The 17388-nt window shown below is 38.9% G+C and overlaps 1 protein-coding gene and 1 long non-coding RNA gene across 4 annotated transcripts; both read left to right on the forward strand.

Moving 5' to 3' along the window:
• The first annotated feature begins 629 nt into the window (after positions 1–629).
• LOC122970693 (G-protein coupled receptor 26-like) lies at positions 630–7003 on the forward strand. The gene is made up of 3 exons (XM_044336852.1): positions 630–1718; positions 2522–2635; positions 5211–7003. The coding sequence occupies exons 1-3, from the start codon at positions 1051–1053 to the stop codon at positions 5437–5439; spliced, it is 1011 nt and encodes a 336-aa protein (XP_044192787.1). The 5' UTR covers positions 630–1050; the 3' UTR covers positions 5440–7003.
• A 4113-nt stretch (positions 7004–11116) lies between these two features.
• Positions 11117–15759, forward strand: LOC122971230. Of its 3 annotated transcripts, none has more exons than XR_006399436.1 (4): positions 11117–11323; positions 11591–11743; positions 13664–13859; positions 15319–15759. It is a non-coding gene; the product is annotated as an uncharacterized LOC122971230 (long non-coding RNA). The 3 variants fall into 3 exon arrangements; XR_006399435.1 differs by having other exon boundaries at positions 13664–13837; XR_006399434.1 differs by lacking the exon at positions 15319–15759 and having other exon boundaries at positions 13664–14482.
• The last annotated feature ends 1629 nt before the right edge of the window (positions 15760–17388 follow it).

Genomic DNA, 17388 nt, shown 5'->3' on the forward strand with positions numbered 1-17388 from the left:
CAAGTCCAGAGGGGCAGCATAGTGTGGGGGCGTCATCATCCGGCTTCCAGGGAGGGGAACGGAAGATGTTGCTCCTTATCAATCTGATGAAGCAGACTTAATCAAGATATCTGAGTAAGCATGAGGGGAAGAGATGTTGCTGGGATACAATAATGGTTCAAAGCATTGAAACCACTAAATTACATTGACTCTTATCTATCAGATAAGTTTGATTCCAAAACAAGGTTTTATAGTTGATTTTAGATGAGCCAGAAAGATTAATTAATTAAGATTCAAATGCATTTGCATCATTTTGTTTTGTTTTTTGAAAATTCAAATGCATCTTAGCTGCATATTGTCTGTACTCTTTTGTGCAATGTGTGACAGTTTGTCTGTATTGTATTTATGTCTATGCAGAAAAGAAGAAATACACCCTGCATATATGAAACAATGATGGTCATTAAACGCATGTGAAATTCATAATACATGATATCTAAAAGTAGTGTTCCAAAAAACACCTATTTGCTATGTTATTTCTTGTTAGGTCTGTTTCATTTTTTCTGCAAGGATAATTTGGATCATGTGAAAAGAAGAGAACTCTCTCTAATCTTTAGGAATCCCCACTTAACTATTATCAACATTCTTTGTCTTTTACTGTTTCTCAGAGCAGACGGGGGAGAGATCAAGTAGCCCACACACTGTGAAGTGTGTGCGGAGGGGTGATGCCTCGAGAGCGCATCACAGGACGACAAAACCCCACTGCAAGACGCAGTGCCAGAATAGAGCAGCTTTGGCACGAGAGGTTGTTTCCTGTAGTTTGTGGGAAAAGGGGGAGATCGACCAAACGAATCCCCTAACATACTTCTTGTCATGCCGGAATCCTCCTGATCATCTCTGCTGGCTCGTGTACAGAGACAATGTAGTGGGGAGAGAAAAAGGGGATCTCCACCGGTGGAGAGATCTGGGGATGCATGGACACGGTTATGGGTGATTAATGCCATTTTGCAGCTGCAAACCAAGAATGGATATGCGCACAAAAAGTAGGGATAAGTGAGTTTCGGGAGCCACAGGATGGACACTGCGGAGGTAATTCTCTCTGTGTTGGTGGTTGTGATTATTATAGTGTCGTTGCTGTCCAACATCCTGGTGCTGATCTGCTTTCTGTATAACCCGGAGATCCGCAAGCAGGTCCCCGGTCTATTCAACCTCAACCTCACCTTCTGCAACTTGTTGCTGACCGTGTCCAACATGCCGCTCACTTTGGTGGGACTTGTCAGTAAGGCTCAGCCGGGAGGTGACGGCTTCTGCCAGATCGTGGGCTTCCTGGAGACCTTCCTGTCCACCAACTCGATGCTGAGCATGGCAGCTCTGAGCATCGACAGGTGGATCGCCGTGGTGTTCCCCCTGAGGTACCACTCCAAAATGCGCCACAAAGACGCCGCTTTTGTGCTCGGGTACACGTGGGCGCACTCCATGTCCTTCTCTACGGTGGCCACCTGCCTCTCCTGGGTGGGATACCACCGCCTTTACGCGTCCTGCACCCTGTCCAACCCGAGGGCGAGCAGTCGGACCCAGTTTGTTATCTTCACCGTCTTTTTCCACTCCTTCACCTTTCTGCTGTCTTTTATAGTGCTGTGTGTCACATACCTCAAAGTGCTTAAAGTGGCAAGGTTTCACTGTAAGAGGATCGACGTTATTACAATGCAAACTTTGGTGCTGCTGGTGGATATACACCCCAGGTGAGCTCCTTTAACTCATTATTAGTTTGTTTCTTCCCTGCAGCATGCACCTCTTAACACTGACCTTATATCTGCAGTGCAGATTCACATTATCCAAAGCAAACAATGAGGCAACTTCAGACTGTTCAGTCAGAAGAGAACAACTAGAAAAAGAACAAACTGTACAAAGCTGCTCTGATCAAAATGGGGAGAAAAAGTATTTTGTCTAGAAGCAGTTGGTGCCATCATTGCTTTTCATATTGATTGTAAAGCCTGAAATGACACTGTTCTGTGTGGGTATAACAGTACAGTTAAGGATGCTTTGCGCTGACATTTGAATTGTATCCTCAGTATTCAGAGGGGATTGTGTTGAAATGTCACCAAAGTCATTGTTTTACTTTGCATCCATAAACCAATATTGTGCGTGTGTGTGTGTGTGTGTCAGTGTACGTTATAGAGCAGTATTGTGCATGCTGGTGTTCTAACTCCTCACAGTGATGACCTACATAATATAAATTATGACTTGAAGCAGTGTGCCAACATGACATCATAGCCATGATGCATTCAGGCTCACACACAAAGTCACACTTGCATACGGTATTAAAACTGTAGTTCGTGAAGCGGGGATCCTCACTATGTATTAAATTAGAGTGATAAATCAATTATTTTGTGATGCTACACCTCAGCTCAGCCTCTGCTGGCTCCTCCTATAACAAGAGTTCTCTCACTCCTGTCTGCCTTTATTAGATTTGTAGAGACACTTTACAGTCTTCCCCAAGTGTGTCCCACTGCTTATAAACGCACTGAACTGTCTGTGTTGCCAGTGTTCGCCAGCGTTGCTTGGAGGAGCAGAGGAGGCGACGGCAGAGAGCCACAAGGAAGATCAGCACCTTCATCGGCACCTTCATGCTCTGCTTTGCTCCCTATGTGATCACAAGGTGAGTGAAGGAGAGACACCCAGGGGTGAGAGGGAAACCATGCTGCCACACTGCATTGTACGCAGCAGCTCTTTTTATTTTGCTGGTATCCCCCAAACCTCCCTCCTCTGCTGTCAAGTCAACCTCCCACCACCACCACCACCACTTCCTCCTACTCCTCCTCCCTGCCTCCTCTCTGCTCCCTCTCCACACCGGCCTGAGTTGGAAGATGAGATTGGCTGACCTTGTGATAAGTAATATGCCTCTGCTCTGCTGTTGCTGCTGCATTAGCACTTTTCTCCTCAAGTTCGTTGGGTGCATCTCAGTTTGTTAGGAAGTATCCACTCGCATCAATCACTTGAGAAAAAGAGGATGTCAAATGAGGCCTATTGAGTGAGACACAAGTGATGTGAGAGTGGATGTGTTAGAAGTTTTGAATTTCATTTGTATGTAAGTAAGTTAATGTAAGTTGAAATCACACAGAGGACATAAGAATAACGAAGAATGTTGTGTGCACAAACACAGGAGCTTATTCATTCATTCTAATGTAAAACATTATTTTAAATGTCACAGATATATCAGGAAGAACACAAAAAAGCAAAATTATAAAACAGACGTAAACATTTTCTTTACAAAAAAAACCTTTTTATTTTCTCAGTTCTTACTGTTCGTATCTGCAATTGATTAGTTGATCAATAGAAAATGAATTAGAAACTATTTTGATAATCAATTGAGTGTGTTAGTAATTTAAAAAACAAAAGCAGCTTCTCAAATGTGAGAATTTGAAGCTTTTCTGTGTCATACATGATAGTAAACTGAATATCTTTGGATTCTGGCCTGTTGATCAGAAAAAAACAAGACATTTAAAAACATTGCTTTAAGCTTTAAGAAACAGGCATTTTTATGTATTTTCTGACATTTTATAGACAAAATGATTAATTTATTAATTGAGAAAATAATCAGCAGATTAATTGATAATGAAAACAATTGTGAGTTGCAGCCCTACTTATGTTGCTTTGTATAGGGACACAGTTTTGGGAAGGATATGTTGCTATTTAAATTTTTGTATGGAATTTTTCAATGCTGTGACCACCTCAAAGTAAATTCTGTTCACCTCCATTTTTGAAGTATTAATATCAAAAATCTCAGGGACGGATATCACAAAAGGTTCTCAGGCCAAATAAAACCAAACTAGGCATGGCTGAATACCAGTAAGTGAGTAAAAACATACAGTATGTATAGTAAGTCAGAAAATATGTTTTTTGGCAATTTGGGTGAAATGATCCTTTAAGATATATTTTTAACCAAATGAGAAAAAGTTTCTATAAATTATTGCCCATGTATCTTACTTAATATTGACCATACACTGCCATGATATTACTCTCTGACTTGTATCTTGGAGATAAAAGTACATATTTAAAAACATATACATTTCAAGAAGTTGATCTTCAAATTCACGTCTGAAATGAAACCATTATGTCACAATTAAAAGCCATTCAAGGCTTTAAAATTAAGTTTTTCATCCACTCACATAAAGAACACTGATAGTTTGTTGTTACCAGTAAACTGTCAGTAATGAATGACCATAGTAACACTGTACATGCTCTCATTCTGTAAATGGCAGTTTCCTAATTACAACCTTAATATATTACACTAAAAGCTCTTCCTCCGCCTCTCTGATGCTCACTAGTTGTTAGGGTTATCACACATAATTGTTTATAGTAAAAGCCCTGCTGTGCATGGTGGCAGCTGACTTAACCTCCTGTTCACTCTGGTGCTGTGGCGTCTGTGGGCAAATACCAGTGATGGCGACTGGCCCATGTATGGCCAGTGTTAACGTGCTGACAGGGCTTGATTGTGGAAGTAATCATACAGAGTGCAAGACTGGAGGATCAGCAATTTTATTTTAGTACCTTTTATGACAACATGTACGGTAAAATAACTCTACACTTAACAGAAAATTGTGTGAAAGCACCGACTTTTATGTCTTTATGAGCATGAGTGAGATCAGCTACTTTGAGATTAAGACAACAGGCCCCTGTCAATCATATATACAGTATCTTAAGTACACGGTAATATTTTTCAGTTGCAGACTGCCAGAAGATCATAAGGATGCAGAAATCAGTGTCTGCTGTCCATTAAGGTTTTCTGCTTAACTCTTAGCCCTTAATGCAATAAATAACAATCAGTGGCACTGCTTTTCCCTTTTCTGACATGAAATGCTGCTGGCCACAAATGAAAATGAGATGACGCTGTACATCCACACACATGAGAGACAGAGGAGGAAACTCTTCATGTAGTTTCACTTGACAGCTACCTATATATCTTGTATGTGACTGCAAACAATAACTAAAAGCAGAATAAAGTAAAGAGGACTCTTGCTGAAATAAATTCTGGTACTTCAAATAATTACACAGTAGTAGAAGAGGCACCCTGCTCCCAATGAACAAAAATGATGTTATGGGCAAAAATGTCTTGCAAATGTATTTCTATTTCTGCATAATAAGCTTAGGGCATGCATGTCTTTTCCAGCATGTTAACTTGCCTTTCCACCGCGCTCCCTCTCTCACACTCCACCCTCTCTGCTTGCCTGCAGGATCGTGGAGTTATTTCCAGCGGTGCCTATCAACCCTCACTGGGGAATTGTCTCCAAGTGCTTAGCTTACAGCAAGGCAGCCTGCGACCCTTTCGTGTACTCTCTGCTCCGACACCAGTACAAGAAGACGTGCGCTGACATCACCAACAGGCTGCTGAAGCGTAGCTCCTTGAATGCATCAGGGCGCGTGCACGAAAGTCAAGTCAACAGCATAGCGACGGTAGAGTGACAGAGAGCGGGACTGATGGGATACGGTCTGAGGGTTGACCTGGCAACTGTCAGGGAAATATGAAGCTGATTTATCATCGATTGGAGACAAATATTGGTTGTTCTTGTCCACGTCTGCTTGAATTTGGTCTGACACGCCAAAAAAATAGTCACTTCAGACAAGGGCAAATCCTGGCACAGGAATACCACTGTGCTTGCATACTGAGTGCCCAGAACAGCACATTAGTGCAGTGAACTTGTTGTGAGGACAATGAGCAACAGCAGATTTCACATCCACCTGGAGAGACAGATGTGCTCACCCAAGAAGAACGGACAGTTCATAGCCTCATTATTTTATCAAATGTAGCTTTGAGATTTGACATGATATGGATTTTACAGTACAACTGTTTGTTTTTACATTACTATAATATGTATTCTTATTATCTTTTAAAAAAAAAAAAAGGATAGGGAATGGCTGTATGTCTGTTATAGTCTGTGCAAAGTGTTTGCAAGTGACAAGTTGATGTGTTCACATTGTATGTAGCACTGAAAACTAGCCTAACCAAAACTTGATACAAAACCGAGTCCCCTAATTGTATTACAGATGAAACCATACAGTTCGGCTCAGGTGATTTCAGATTTGATGAGGCAAAACACATTCTCAATTAAACACATTTGTAGGGTATTTTTTAGTATATTGCCTTGTAGTATTAGGGCCAATTAACAGAAAAACTAAGATTCTAATGGATTCTTTTCTTTCATGTGTATTAACATGTTTCCATCGTTTGTGCTCTCATCACCCATTTTGAAGGACTTACTGACCCGGCCATGCAGAATTTTAATGGGTAAAATGGGCCTTCAAACCGACTGCCTTTGTTGTCATGACTGACGTGTGCCCCTCAGGTTGTTTAGTCAAGTGAAGCGTGATTGACTGTACAGTATTTGCCTGGGTTTATACTCACAGAGATGAGCATCCCCTAGAGACTGCTTGTGCTTTCTCGTGCTTTTGAGCAAGATGGACTGAAAAGGAAAACATCTGTGTTTTCCTTTGCTCTGCAGGGTGATCACATGCAAACTTATGACATCATGTGATATTTTGTAGCAATGACAGGTGTCCATGCGAGGCACATTTGGATACAAATGATTCGTAGAACAAAGCAACTCTGGAAGCAGAAATAATGTTTTCGCTAACAAAATAGTTTCTGCTTTCGGTCTCTTAACATTTAACATGTACCATACAGTAACATGTAACTGGCATTTTGGACAGAATGTAATATTTGTGTAGGCAACTCTGTCACAAATATTTTCACAACACAATCAGTTTGCATTTGTAGAACATATTAATACCAGTTAGGACGCAAGACACAATCAAGGCTAATTGCTCAACAACTGTGCAAACTGCATAGCTGGGTCCCAAAAACAGGTCATCATATCTAAACTATGCTATAAAGCGGATCACTTAAAATATTACCTCTTTTGTCCAACAATTTATGATCAAAGCATTCTTGGAAAGTTCGCAGGCTACTGAACTAGCTTGCCATTAGCTGCAGGCTAGTATGAATGTGGAGGGTTGGTTAAGCTAAGTAGTTTATAGATAGATAGATAGAAACAGATAGATAGAAGATATCCTCAGTATGGCTGGATTGCAATACTTAAGTTAATAGTGCAAAGTCTAGATGATATATTATATGAACTGTCTCTTCTGATCCAATAGTTTCTACCTCTAGAAGTGACTTGTGCGATATTCCAAAAACATAACAGGACATGTTTAAGCAAAGCAATAGATTTTGTTGAAAATCATCCCGCGCTTATGTAGGTGCACATGTAATTACAAGACATCAGCTATATTTTTGAAGAGGCTTTGGCACAGAATCGTGTAAAATGGATGTAACGATGGTTATGATTTATAATCTTTAATCTCTGCAGGCTGTAGACCCTCTAACCTGTGAGCCTACACCTTCACTGGGTCTACAGTCCAGCTGGAGGGCACAGCCTGTGTGAAACAGAACTACACTTCCCATAAAATAACCTCCTTCACTATAAGGAGCAAGGCAAAACTATTGACAATGTATTTATTTATTGCTAGGATAATATCCCTGGGAAACATTCATTAGGGGGTTTAAAAGCTTCAGTAAAGGATGCTAGTTAAAGGTGTCATCACCAAAGTTAGTATTTTATGAAAATCATTACTGACATCTTAGTTGTGTTTTGTATTGAGAGCTTCCCATTACAATATGTATTTAAAACTAGAAAGCTGTGCCTGTTTGAATAGATAGTGTAATGTGGTACATGTAGGCTATGTCTGTTTAATTCCCCACAATCTATAAAACATTTCAGAGTGGGAACTGTAAGGTAGACTGGTCATGGGTCAAACAGACTAATCTTCAGTGAACTAGAACAGACAGAATTTAGTTTGCTTCAGCTGCCATTTAAATCATTTTGCTTCCAGAGCAGCTCTGCTTCCAAGAAATGTTTATATAACTAAATCTCCATCTTTATAGTCAAATATAGCCATGAAAATTATAACAGTGTTTTTAAGAAAGAAACTTGTCAACCTATTACCAACGTATATATTTTTTAATGAGATGGATAGCTATAAACGTTGCCAGTACCCCCATTTTACTGTTACATTGAATACATACACACAGTGTATATTTTATCCCCATTATGTAGTATGGTATAGTAGTATCCAGACATTTCCTAAAGATAAGTCTAAGCCCAAGAGCCCTCTTGACTGAGTTAGTGTTATCTAACCCACTACATGTTGTATCTAGTATATCTGTTTTTTTTCTGTATCAGAAGACAGGCAGCTCTGTATCAGAGGGCTTTTGACATGCTGTAGATTAAGGTGTTTTGTTCGGATAACAGAATATACAGAGTATCGTGCATGTTGAAATATTATTTTATAGACAAAAATAAAGTTTAGAAGTACATTAGACTAATGTATATACAAGGGCAAGCGGCCAACAGTGAGATACTGCATGTATCTACAGTTAGAACACACAGTGCCAAAATGATCTAAGATGCCCAGTGAGCCAAATATTAGTAGCTGCAGTTAATTCTCTCAAAAACATTAGAGAACATAAATAAAATATTGACTTTAAATCATCATGTAATTACCACTTAATATATTTTTTTTGCTTTCATCTTGTGTCCATGAGTTCATGATTATTAATACAGAGGAGAGATTGTTGTCTTGGACAAATGATGCATTGTGTAGTACTGTATGACACTCCAAGACAACCAATGCCTTAAATTCTGTAATATATTGTGGTATAAAATATTTCCATTGATGGCATATGGATACCTTGAACAATATAGATAGAATCAATCATTGCCTTATTCACTTTTGTTCATTAACATTACCCAGAATCTGCCTCTGTATTTCTGTACCCTATTTCTGCTTTACATGGTTATCACTCGCCGATGTTTTGCACTGACGTAGAGTAGTTATTTTTCTCATAAATGATGACTATGGTTATTGGTGAAAAAAAAAGCTAAACATGAAACTGTGTATGTTGACAGATTTACATAAATGACAACGTGAAAAGTATTTTTGTGTCTTTTAATATACGTACATGTAATTTATGACAACACTGTATTTGTTTGAGTGTTACAGAATGTGCTGCTTCAAATGCAAAGAAGTTTTAACTGTTGTTGATAGCTGACAATGAACTGAGTGTAACATACCTCATTTTGTTATGGTGACTGACTCGATTGCCTGAAGTGTTTTGTTAAACTGATTTAGTTATGTAACTCCTAATTTATTAAACGTTGGCTCGATGCTGCTGCTGCTGCTGCTGCTAAAGATGGCTATGATGACAAACAGATGACGGTGGTGATGACAGTGATGACTGTTTATTCTATTCGTTGATGATGAATTGAGGATATTTAGTTTTGTTGGTAATTATATCTGTAATTTTGGTGAAAATGAAGAAAATGACTGTTTCAGATTTTGACCATGATGATTAAAGTAAACTGTAGACTTATTGTCTGGCGCTGCTGTGATTAATGATGTATCTCAGAGGAAACTTGTCATCATTTAAAGCTGCATTTAACATTTTTTTTGACCACTAGGGGGAAGAAAATCACAGACAGGTAGACAAAACACAACAAATGAAGAAAAAAGATTCACCACCTTGTATACAAATACATTAAAACACAAGAAAATTACACACCAACTAATTTGATGAGCTGTAAAATCCATATGCAACATACACTAAAGCACTGCAAACAGGAAAACACAAGATAATACAAAAACATGAGTTACTGTGGAGGTTTCCAAGGAACACTTAAAACTGATGAACACACTAATGATTAACATAACATCTTCAGAAACATAAGGTAAAACTAAAATAAATGTTGGTCATTTTCCAACAGAATTAATGCACGTGTCCAAGCCTTAGACTGTGTATAAAGATAGATCTAGCGAGGTGCGACATCACCCATTGGTTTGCATTGGAGTCAGTTTGAAGCCCAGTTTTGCAACTTAAGGTCAGTGCCATCTTTTCCATTTGGAGCCAGGACTTTCTAAATGAGGAGTACAGGGTTTTGCCTTTTCACGCTCTGGAAACACACCCCGCTACTTCGGACTGAAGCGAACACTAGTTTACGACAACAACCAGTGCACACTTGGGCTAATGTTAGCTACTTTAGCTAAATTGCGCTAACAGGGCAGGTATGGTAATCACGTAACATAAAACTTATTCTTTAAACAAAAACTCCGACGAATCCAAGACAAACATGGCAGACATCAAATCTTATTGACAGAACAATAATTTCCAAAAGGAATTTTGAATGGGAGTCAACTGGAGCTGGGGATTTTTTGGAGCCAGCATCTAACTTACCGGCCATCAGTGGTGGTAGTTGCTGCTTAGTCCAAGCAAATATATTTTTTTAGTGTCCTCTGAAAATGTTGTGTTGTATAATATTTGCTTGGGTTTTGAGGGTTTTTTTTTTTTTTTTTTTAAATGTTACATATGTGTTATGAAAATGGTGATGTTTTCTTGTTTTTCTTATTCAGCCATTGCATTTTTTGTCCATATTCAAACATACATGGGTTTCAGCCATTTATCTTAGATACTTGATACTTAGATGCTGTAGCAAGATACTGTGTGTTGTTGAATGCAAACAAAATAATAGTTTTTTTGGTTCAAATTATGAGGTGTTCAAAATTTACTATGAAATTTTACGATGAATATGACAAGTGTAATTTCTTTTTAAAGAATATGTATGCAATAATTGTTTTTTTGAAATTTGGTGTTAATATTTTTTGGAGTTTCATGGTACAGAGGCAAAAGCTATTTCAAGCCATGTCTGCACTGACAACATTTGTCAGCAGGCTCAATTAATTGCTGCTGCACCGCATCTACAATAGAGTGATAAATCAGTGTCATGATTACCTGTTTCATCCTTTTTGGATTTTTTGAGGAACAAATTGGTGTGGGGCAGGAAGAGAAAATACAGGAGAGTTTGACAAGAGTGATATGAGTTTAAGCTTTTGTATCCACTGCAATTCAGACTATTTCCACCTGCAATCAGTCTGAGCCAGAGGGAAGCTATTTTTCTGTTCACACCACAGTGCAGGTGGTAATGAAACAACATCAGCAGCTGACTGAGACGGCCTTGGCTGTAAATGACTGAGATTCTACACGCTGATTCACACCCCAGGAGGAGCCAGTGATTATCCTCAGGTGGGTGGCATTGACCGTAACACACGGCTTAATCATGGTTGGCCTTAACCCACTCGGTCAACTGGTCCCTCTGGGTGAGGAATAAACCACAACTCAAAGTGAAAAGTGGACACCTTCTTCTGTAAAACTAAGGAATGTTTGTCGTTTTTCCTCTTCATAACTCTTTGATTCAGAACCAGGAAGCAAAAGAGGCTGGCTTTAGGTGTTCCCAAGGTATTTGTTGTAAAGCCCATGATTTTTTTTTAATGCATTGAAATAATATATCTGAACATGTGTGTAAAGCTATACTCTTTGGCTTCTTTTATGAGGTTAATGTAAAATGACACATTTATCTCAATGGTAAAACAACAGTCACTTGAGAGTAGAATAACATATTTCTGATAAGTACTTGGAAAGTCTCAAAGACAAAAAAAACAGAGGGTATGAAAAGGCCAGTGATAGCAAAGACTGAATGTTGTGTTTGATTTTTTTTTTCTGCAGAAACCACAAGAATATCAAAATGCACGAAGGACTCTGCAAATCTTGGACAAACTGATCTTTGAATGCTGTGTTGTATTCCATGCAAACCCGCAAAACCCCAAGAAACGTCAATTTGGGAGTTTTGGTTAACAAGCCTCTCCATCTGAATGACATGTACGTGTAGGTGAATTTGTGAAAATTGTGATGGGGAATCTGGAATGACTATTTACCTCTCATATGAATGAACAAAGAGCATGTGGTGTTTATTATACAACTTGTAGTCTTCAGTTTCTCTCCCATATATCACCACACGCTTCCTGTTTGACTGTGTGTACCAGAAAATGTGTGACGCACATTGTTGGCATGCTATTGTGACAGAGTATGTGTGAATGCTGCTCAGAAGTGTCATTACATCAACTGAGGAGATCTTCATGGATTCCCTCCTTTTGAGATGAATCTCTCAGTGTAGGCCATGCCCCTTTACCACCTTTTTTCACTAATCTTCAAAACCCACGGTACACCCTCACAGGTGTTTTCACTCAGACAGCCCAGTATTCCTAGAAATTGTGTCCATAGGTGCCAGTTTTCGCAGGAAGGAGTGTGTCATTTTTGTGACGAGGTGAAAAGTAAGGATGTGGAGGTCTGGGTGCTGTATCGATGTGTAGCATGTCAGACTTTCATGCAGAAGATTGGAGTTTGTGTCCTCAAACTTTTATTAACTGTAAACACAATCATTACCTAACATTTACTGTTTTGGTTGCTTAATGATAATCATACCTTAAAGGAAGGTTCACAATTTTTCAAGTCTGTCTTTAAACAATAGTCAGATGTCCATATGTGCATTGAAACAAGTTTTTCTTCCTCCTGCTATTACTGGCCATTAAAAGATCCCCTCTAAATGCATTTACAATGTAAGTGATAAGGGACAAAATCCACAGGCTGAGTTTTGTGCAAAAATGTATTTAAAAGTTTATCTGAAGCTAATATGAAGCTTCAGCAGAAGTTAGGTTAGTAAAATCAAGTGGATATCTTCCAAAGTTACTGTCTTTTTAAGATTCTCCCTTTGTGTTTCCCTGTTGAGATGTGGTGGAGGGATTGTAACAAAGATGGAATTTGACAATAAAAAGACTTCCAAAAACTTTGGAAGATATCCACTTGATTAATTTGGACCCTACCCATAAACTTTTAAATACATTTTCTGCACAAAACAAGGACTGGATTTGTCCTCCATCACTTATATTGTAAATGCATTATGAAGAGATCGTCTAATGGCCAGTATGAACATGAATGATAACAGCAAGAAAAACCTGTTTCACTGTTCACTGGGGCACCTGAATATTGTTTTAAGACAGACTTGAAAAAGTGTGAACCTCATTTATTTGCAATAACCACAAACTGTACAGACTGTGCTTTACTGGCATCTCCCTTACTTTCCTGTTAGTTTTGTTGCACCGTTTCATTATTATTTTAAGTAAATGAACTTTGGTTACCTCTCAAACAGTAATTCTCAGCATTGCTTCAACTTTAACCTGAGCACAGATCTGCCAGAATGAGTAAAACCAGAATAAGTGACATCTGTGTGGGTGTGCAGGGCCTTAAATATATTTGGATATGCCTGAAAATTAGTGTCAAACAGATTGATATGATTTTTCTACATTTGGTCGCCACACATTGTGTGACTATAACAAGATGTAGCTGACACGCACACATACCATCTGTGAGTGATCTTGCAAAATTTGATGGTATTGCACTGATAGTCTAACTGTAGTCTGACTACAAATTGTCTTTGTACAAAGCCCTCATATCCCTGGATGTTTTACATGCAGATTTAATGTTATTAATATAACAAATTTAGAGGACTGTAAAGCTATGGTGGGGGTACGCACTCTAGTTGCCTTTATAATGGATTATTAGCCTACAGCATGTGGATAAATTGTAGAAATCATTATTTGTTTAACCTAATCTCATTATCAAAAGCCCCCATGTATCAGCACTGTCACATTTGACCAAAACCAGAGCTCCTATGTGGACCAGTGTGTGTGTGTGTGTGTGTGTGATGCCTGCCCTTAGGTCTGCTTCGCTTCTGTTTTGCAGGCTGCTGGTGGGTGGAGTTGGCTTGCTCGTTACCTAAACCTGTAACATCTGTGCTGGATCTGCTTGAGTTTAAAAAGACTGTCTCACCGGGTCATCGCCTTCTTCTCTTGACTTCCCGGCAGCCTCCCACACAGCACTACAATTTCACTCACTCATACGTTACACATGCTACTGGTCTGTGCCCTCTTCACTACTGGTTTGAGTTTTATTCATGTTTATTAAGTTCCTTTGTTTGTAATTCTGTGTGTGGCTTCCATTTTTGTTGCTTGAGTCAGTTGTTATTCATGTTTTTGTCATCATTAGTCAGGATTTGTTGTAGAGTTTAATAAAAACACCTGACGCACAGAACAGAAATATTTATCTAGACATTTAACTTTTAGTCTTAGCTTTTTCACCTTAAACAGTCAGTTTATAGTTTATAATGTCATCAACTTGTTTCAAAAACTCACATGTTGCTTATAACTGGAATTACCTCCCTAACCTAATATTCACAAATATTAAAGGATGGTTTTGTTTTATTACAATCTAGATCTTATTTTTAGCTACCTGATGAAATATCTAATAATGTAGTTACTCAATTTGGTCAGCAGAGTACCTTTGTCTTCAAAAATCATTTGAAGACCAAGAGTACTTATGTAATATACTCTCTCTGCCCTCCCTGATCTATCTATAGCTCAAAAAATGTCATTTGCAATGCACTTAGGTGTTACTTTGAGCACCTATAACCTTGTGGCACTTGTGTCAGGCGGAACATGGAGTGATGTCACTTTGGGCAAAAGCATCTGCCAAGTGAATAAACGTAAATGTCATGGCCTGAGGGATGGTGATGTCTGTCTGTTGGTCAGTCAGCTCTCCACTTTGGTCCAGACTGAAATATCTCAACATCTGCCAGATGGATTCACATAAAACTCTGTTTAGATGTTCATGGATCCCAGGAGATCCTTAAGAGTTTGGTGACTTTTCCTTTAGTGCCACCAGAAGGTTGACCTCTATGGTTTTGAGTGAAATGTCTCAACAACTTTTGGATGGGCTGTTATGAAAATTTTTATTTGTCCAATACTTTTGGATACACTTTTGAACAAATAGCTGAAAAACCAATGACATTGTACCTGCTAAACATCAGCATGTTAGCATTGTCAGAGTGTATTAGCATGCTGCTGTTAGCATTTAGCTCAAAACCTGTTCAATGATCTGACTGGTTGTGTTTTTTGCTCCATTAGACTTCTTTCATGCAGCGTTGCCACATTCCCAGACTGAAGCAATTACTTTGTTGACTACAATGTTATGATTACTTAAGTGAAGGATGTCCAAAACTACAAAAATTAGACCCAGGTTGTATGAAACTGGAATTTCCTGAATTTTAGTTGAAACAAGTAAATCAAAATCCATTGAAACATTTCTGTCTTTTGCTCATAAAGAAGCAAAATTCAACACTGAATGTCAACAATGACTCATTATTATAAGTGTGTTTTGCAGTTCAAAACTTGTATGTTTTTACACTAGAGAAGTACAGCTTGCAGTATTATATAGTAAAATGTTTTTCCATATATATGGCTAAGCTTAGTTCATCAATCCAGAAATGACCAAACTTTTTCTACCACCTTTCCTGTCTATGCTGATCTGGTTGTGGTCTTTGATGTCCATCAAACCCGCAGAGAATCTAATCTGTCTCCGATGCTCCGGAGTAGCAGAGGCGAGCGAGGTTAAGCGCCGGTTTACCAACGCTGCATGGCGACTCACTCCTGTGATATCCAGGCAAGCACTCTAACACTTCAAAGGCTGGATCAACTTCTGAAGAAGCATTGGCCTTTCAACTGCTGGCAAGGTCAGCCTGTGGCTGTGTCTTCCCACACATCTGCACGGTATCACAGCTGCAGGCCACAGCGGCTACAATGCACACCCTACACACTGTACAACCCCCTCCCTTGTCCCACCTCGGTCCACACCCACCTTCACTTCCAGGGATCTTCTGCAGGCCATATGGGAGAAGTTTGAACCTCAGTTTGTCTTATAAATTCTTACTGTTTTTGAACAGACCTACCTTTTTCACTTTTTCAATAAATGTGTGGCTTGTTTTACACAAAACCAGCACAAGATATCGTAGTATTAAGTATATTTATCTGGGATTTACAACTTGCTGTACACTCTGAATTGTGCTAATTGGATCAAATCTCTCACATCTGGTATTTGAAACATATCTACTGTCCACATCTCTACACCAACACAGAAAAGAAAAAGGGTGTAATCAGTATTATTGAAGTGAGTTCTGGAGGAAAATTACAAACATTTTAGAGCAGGATCTGGTAGGTGTTGCGGATCAATTTCAGTTTGTGTCTTCAATGGATGCTGAAATATCAAACTCTCAAAAAAGGCAAAGCTGGCCCAGCTATGTTTTTGTTTTGAACACTTGCTCCCAGACCCCCTGAACTATTCACACTCCCTGCAGTTTGCACTGTTTTTTGCTTCCCTAACTGAAGTCAACATGGTGCAGCATTTGAAAGTGGATGAAAACTTCAGACTCTGAAAAAGTTTTAACAGTGTTGTAGAGTTGATGTTATATTGATGTTGGACACATGTAGCTAATGTTAGCAAAATGTTGGTAAGCTAATGGTGATTGTAACTGACACAGCATTACAAAGGCCTCATTATTCAACTCATATAACGAACATCCAGTAGCTCTCTCATTCCTCCTTGTCTTGCTAGCTTACCAGCTTATACAGGACTGAAATAGATGAAAGTTTTGATGTAAGGCTTGCGAACTTTAACTTTTACCTCTAGCTCAATCAGTGAAGTCCATAGCATAACAACAGCCCGAATGCAAATCCAATTATTGTATGTTGGACTTCCCTTGAATGCACCAACAAGGGAGCAATCAGTCCCTGCTCTTAACAGAAGAACCATATCACAGCAGATTAACAGTGACAGCGAAAAAATAAAGGCTTATTTTGATTTATCTCTTGTACAGCTGCAACGATTAGCCAACAGAAAATGAATCAACTGAAGCAACTACTTTCATAACTGTTTTAGTCATTCCTTAAGCAAAAATGCCAAACATTTGCTGGTTCCAGCTTGTCAAATGTGAGGTTTTCTTTGTCCTCTGTGGTGGTAAACCACATGTTTTTGGGTTTTTTACTGCTGGTCAGACAAAACAAGACATTTGAAGATGTCAACTTCAGCAGTGGGAAATTATAAAGGGTATTTTTCACTATTTTCTGACATTTTACAGACAAAACTAATCGATAAATCAAAAACACACTCTACAGATTAATCAATAATGAGAATAATTGTTAGTTGCAGGTGTAAGTTAAAATCTAAAAACAGTCACTGGCCATGGTACAGAGCTGCAGAAAGCATAGTAATATTAACAAGCTCTGATACTATACGTATTATACTCTTCAGTGCTCTGAGATGATGACAGGTGTGTGAGCTTCTGTTCAATAACCTTTGTAGGAGGAGATAAGAGGTTAAAGTCTTCCTATACAGTAATTGCATGTTGGCCAGAGGGGAGAAAGGCTGGTGTTGTTGTCAGAATAAGCCAGTGATCTGTAAAAGCCCCGGCAGAGCTCTGATAATTAGAGCCTTTCCACCCCGACACTCTCAAGATACAATCTCACTACTGCAGAAATCAAATGAGATGATGCTTAAAATTAACCACAGTGATTACAGCTGAGTTATGGAAATGAAATGGAGCTTATTTTCCATCAGGGATGTTCAATCAAGCAAGA

This window comes from Thunnus albacares, chromosome 20 (assembly GCF_914725855.1).
Source record: "Thunnus albacares chromosome 20, fThuAlb1.1, whole genome shotgun sequence".
Taxonomy (NCBI): domain Eukaryota; kingdom Metazoa; phylum Chordata; class Actinopteri; order Scombriformes; family Scombridae; genus Thunnus; species Thunnus albacares.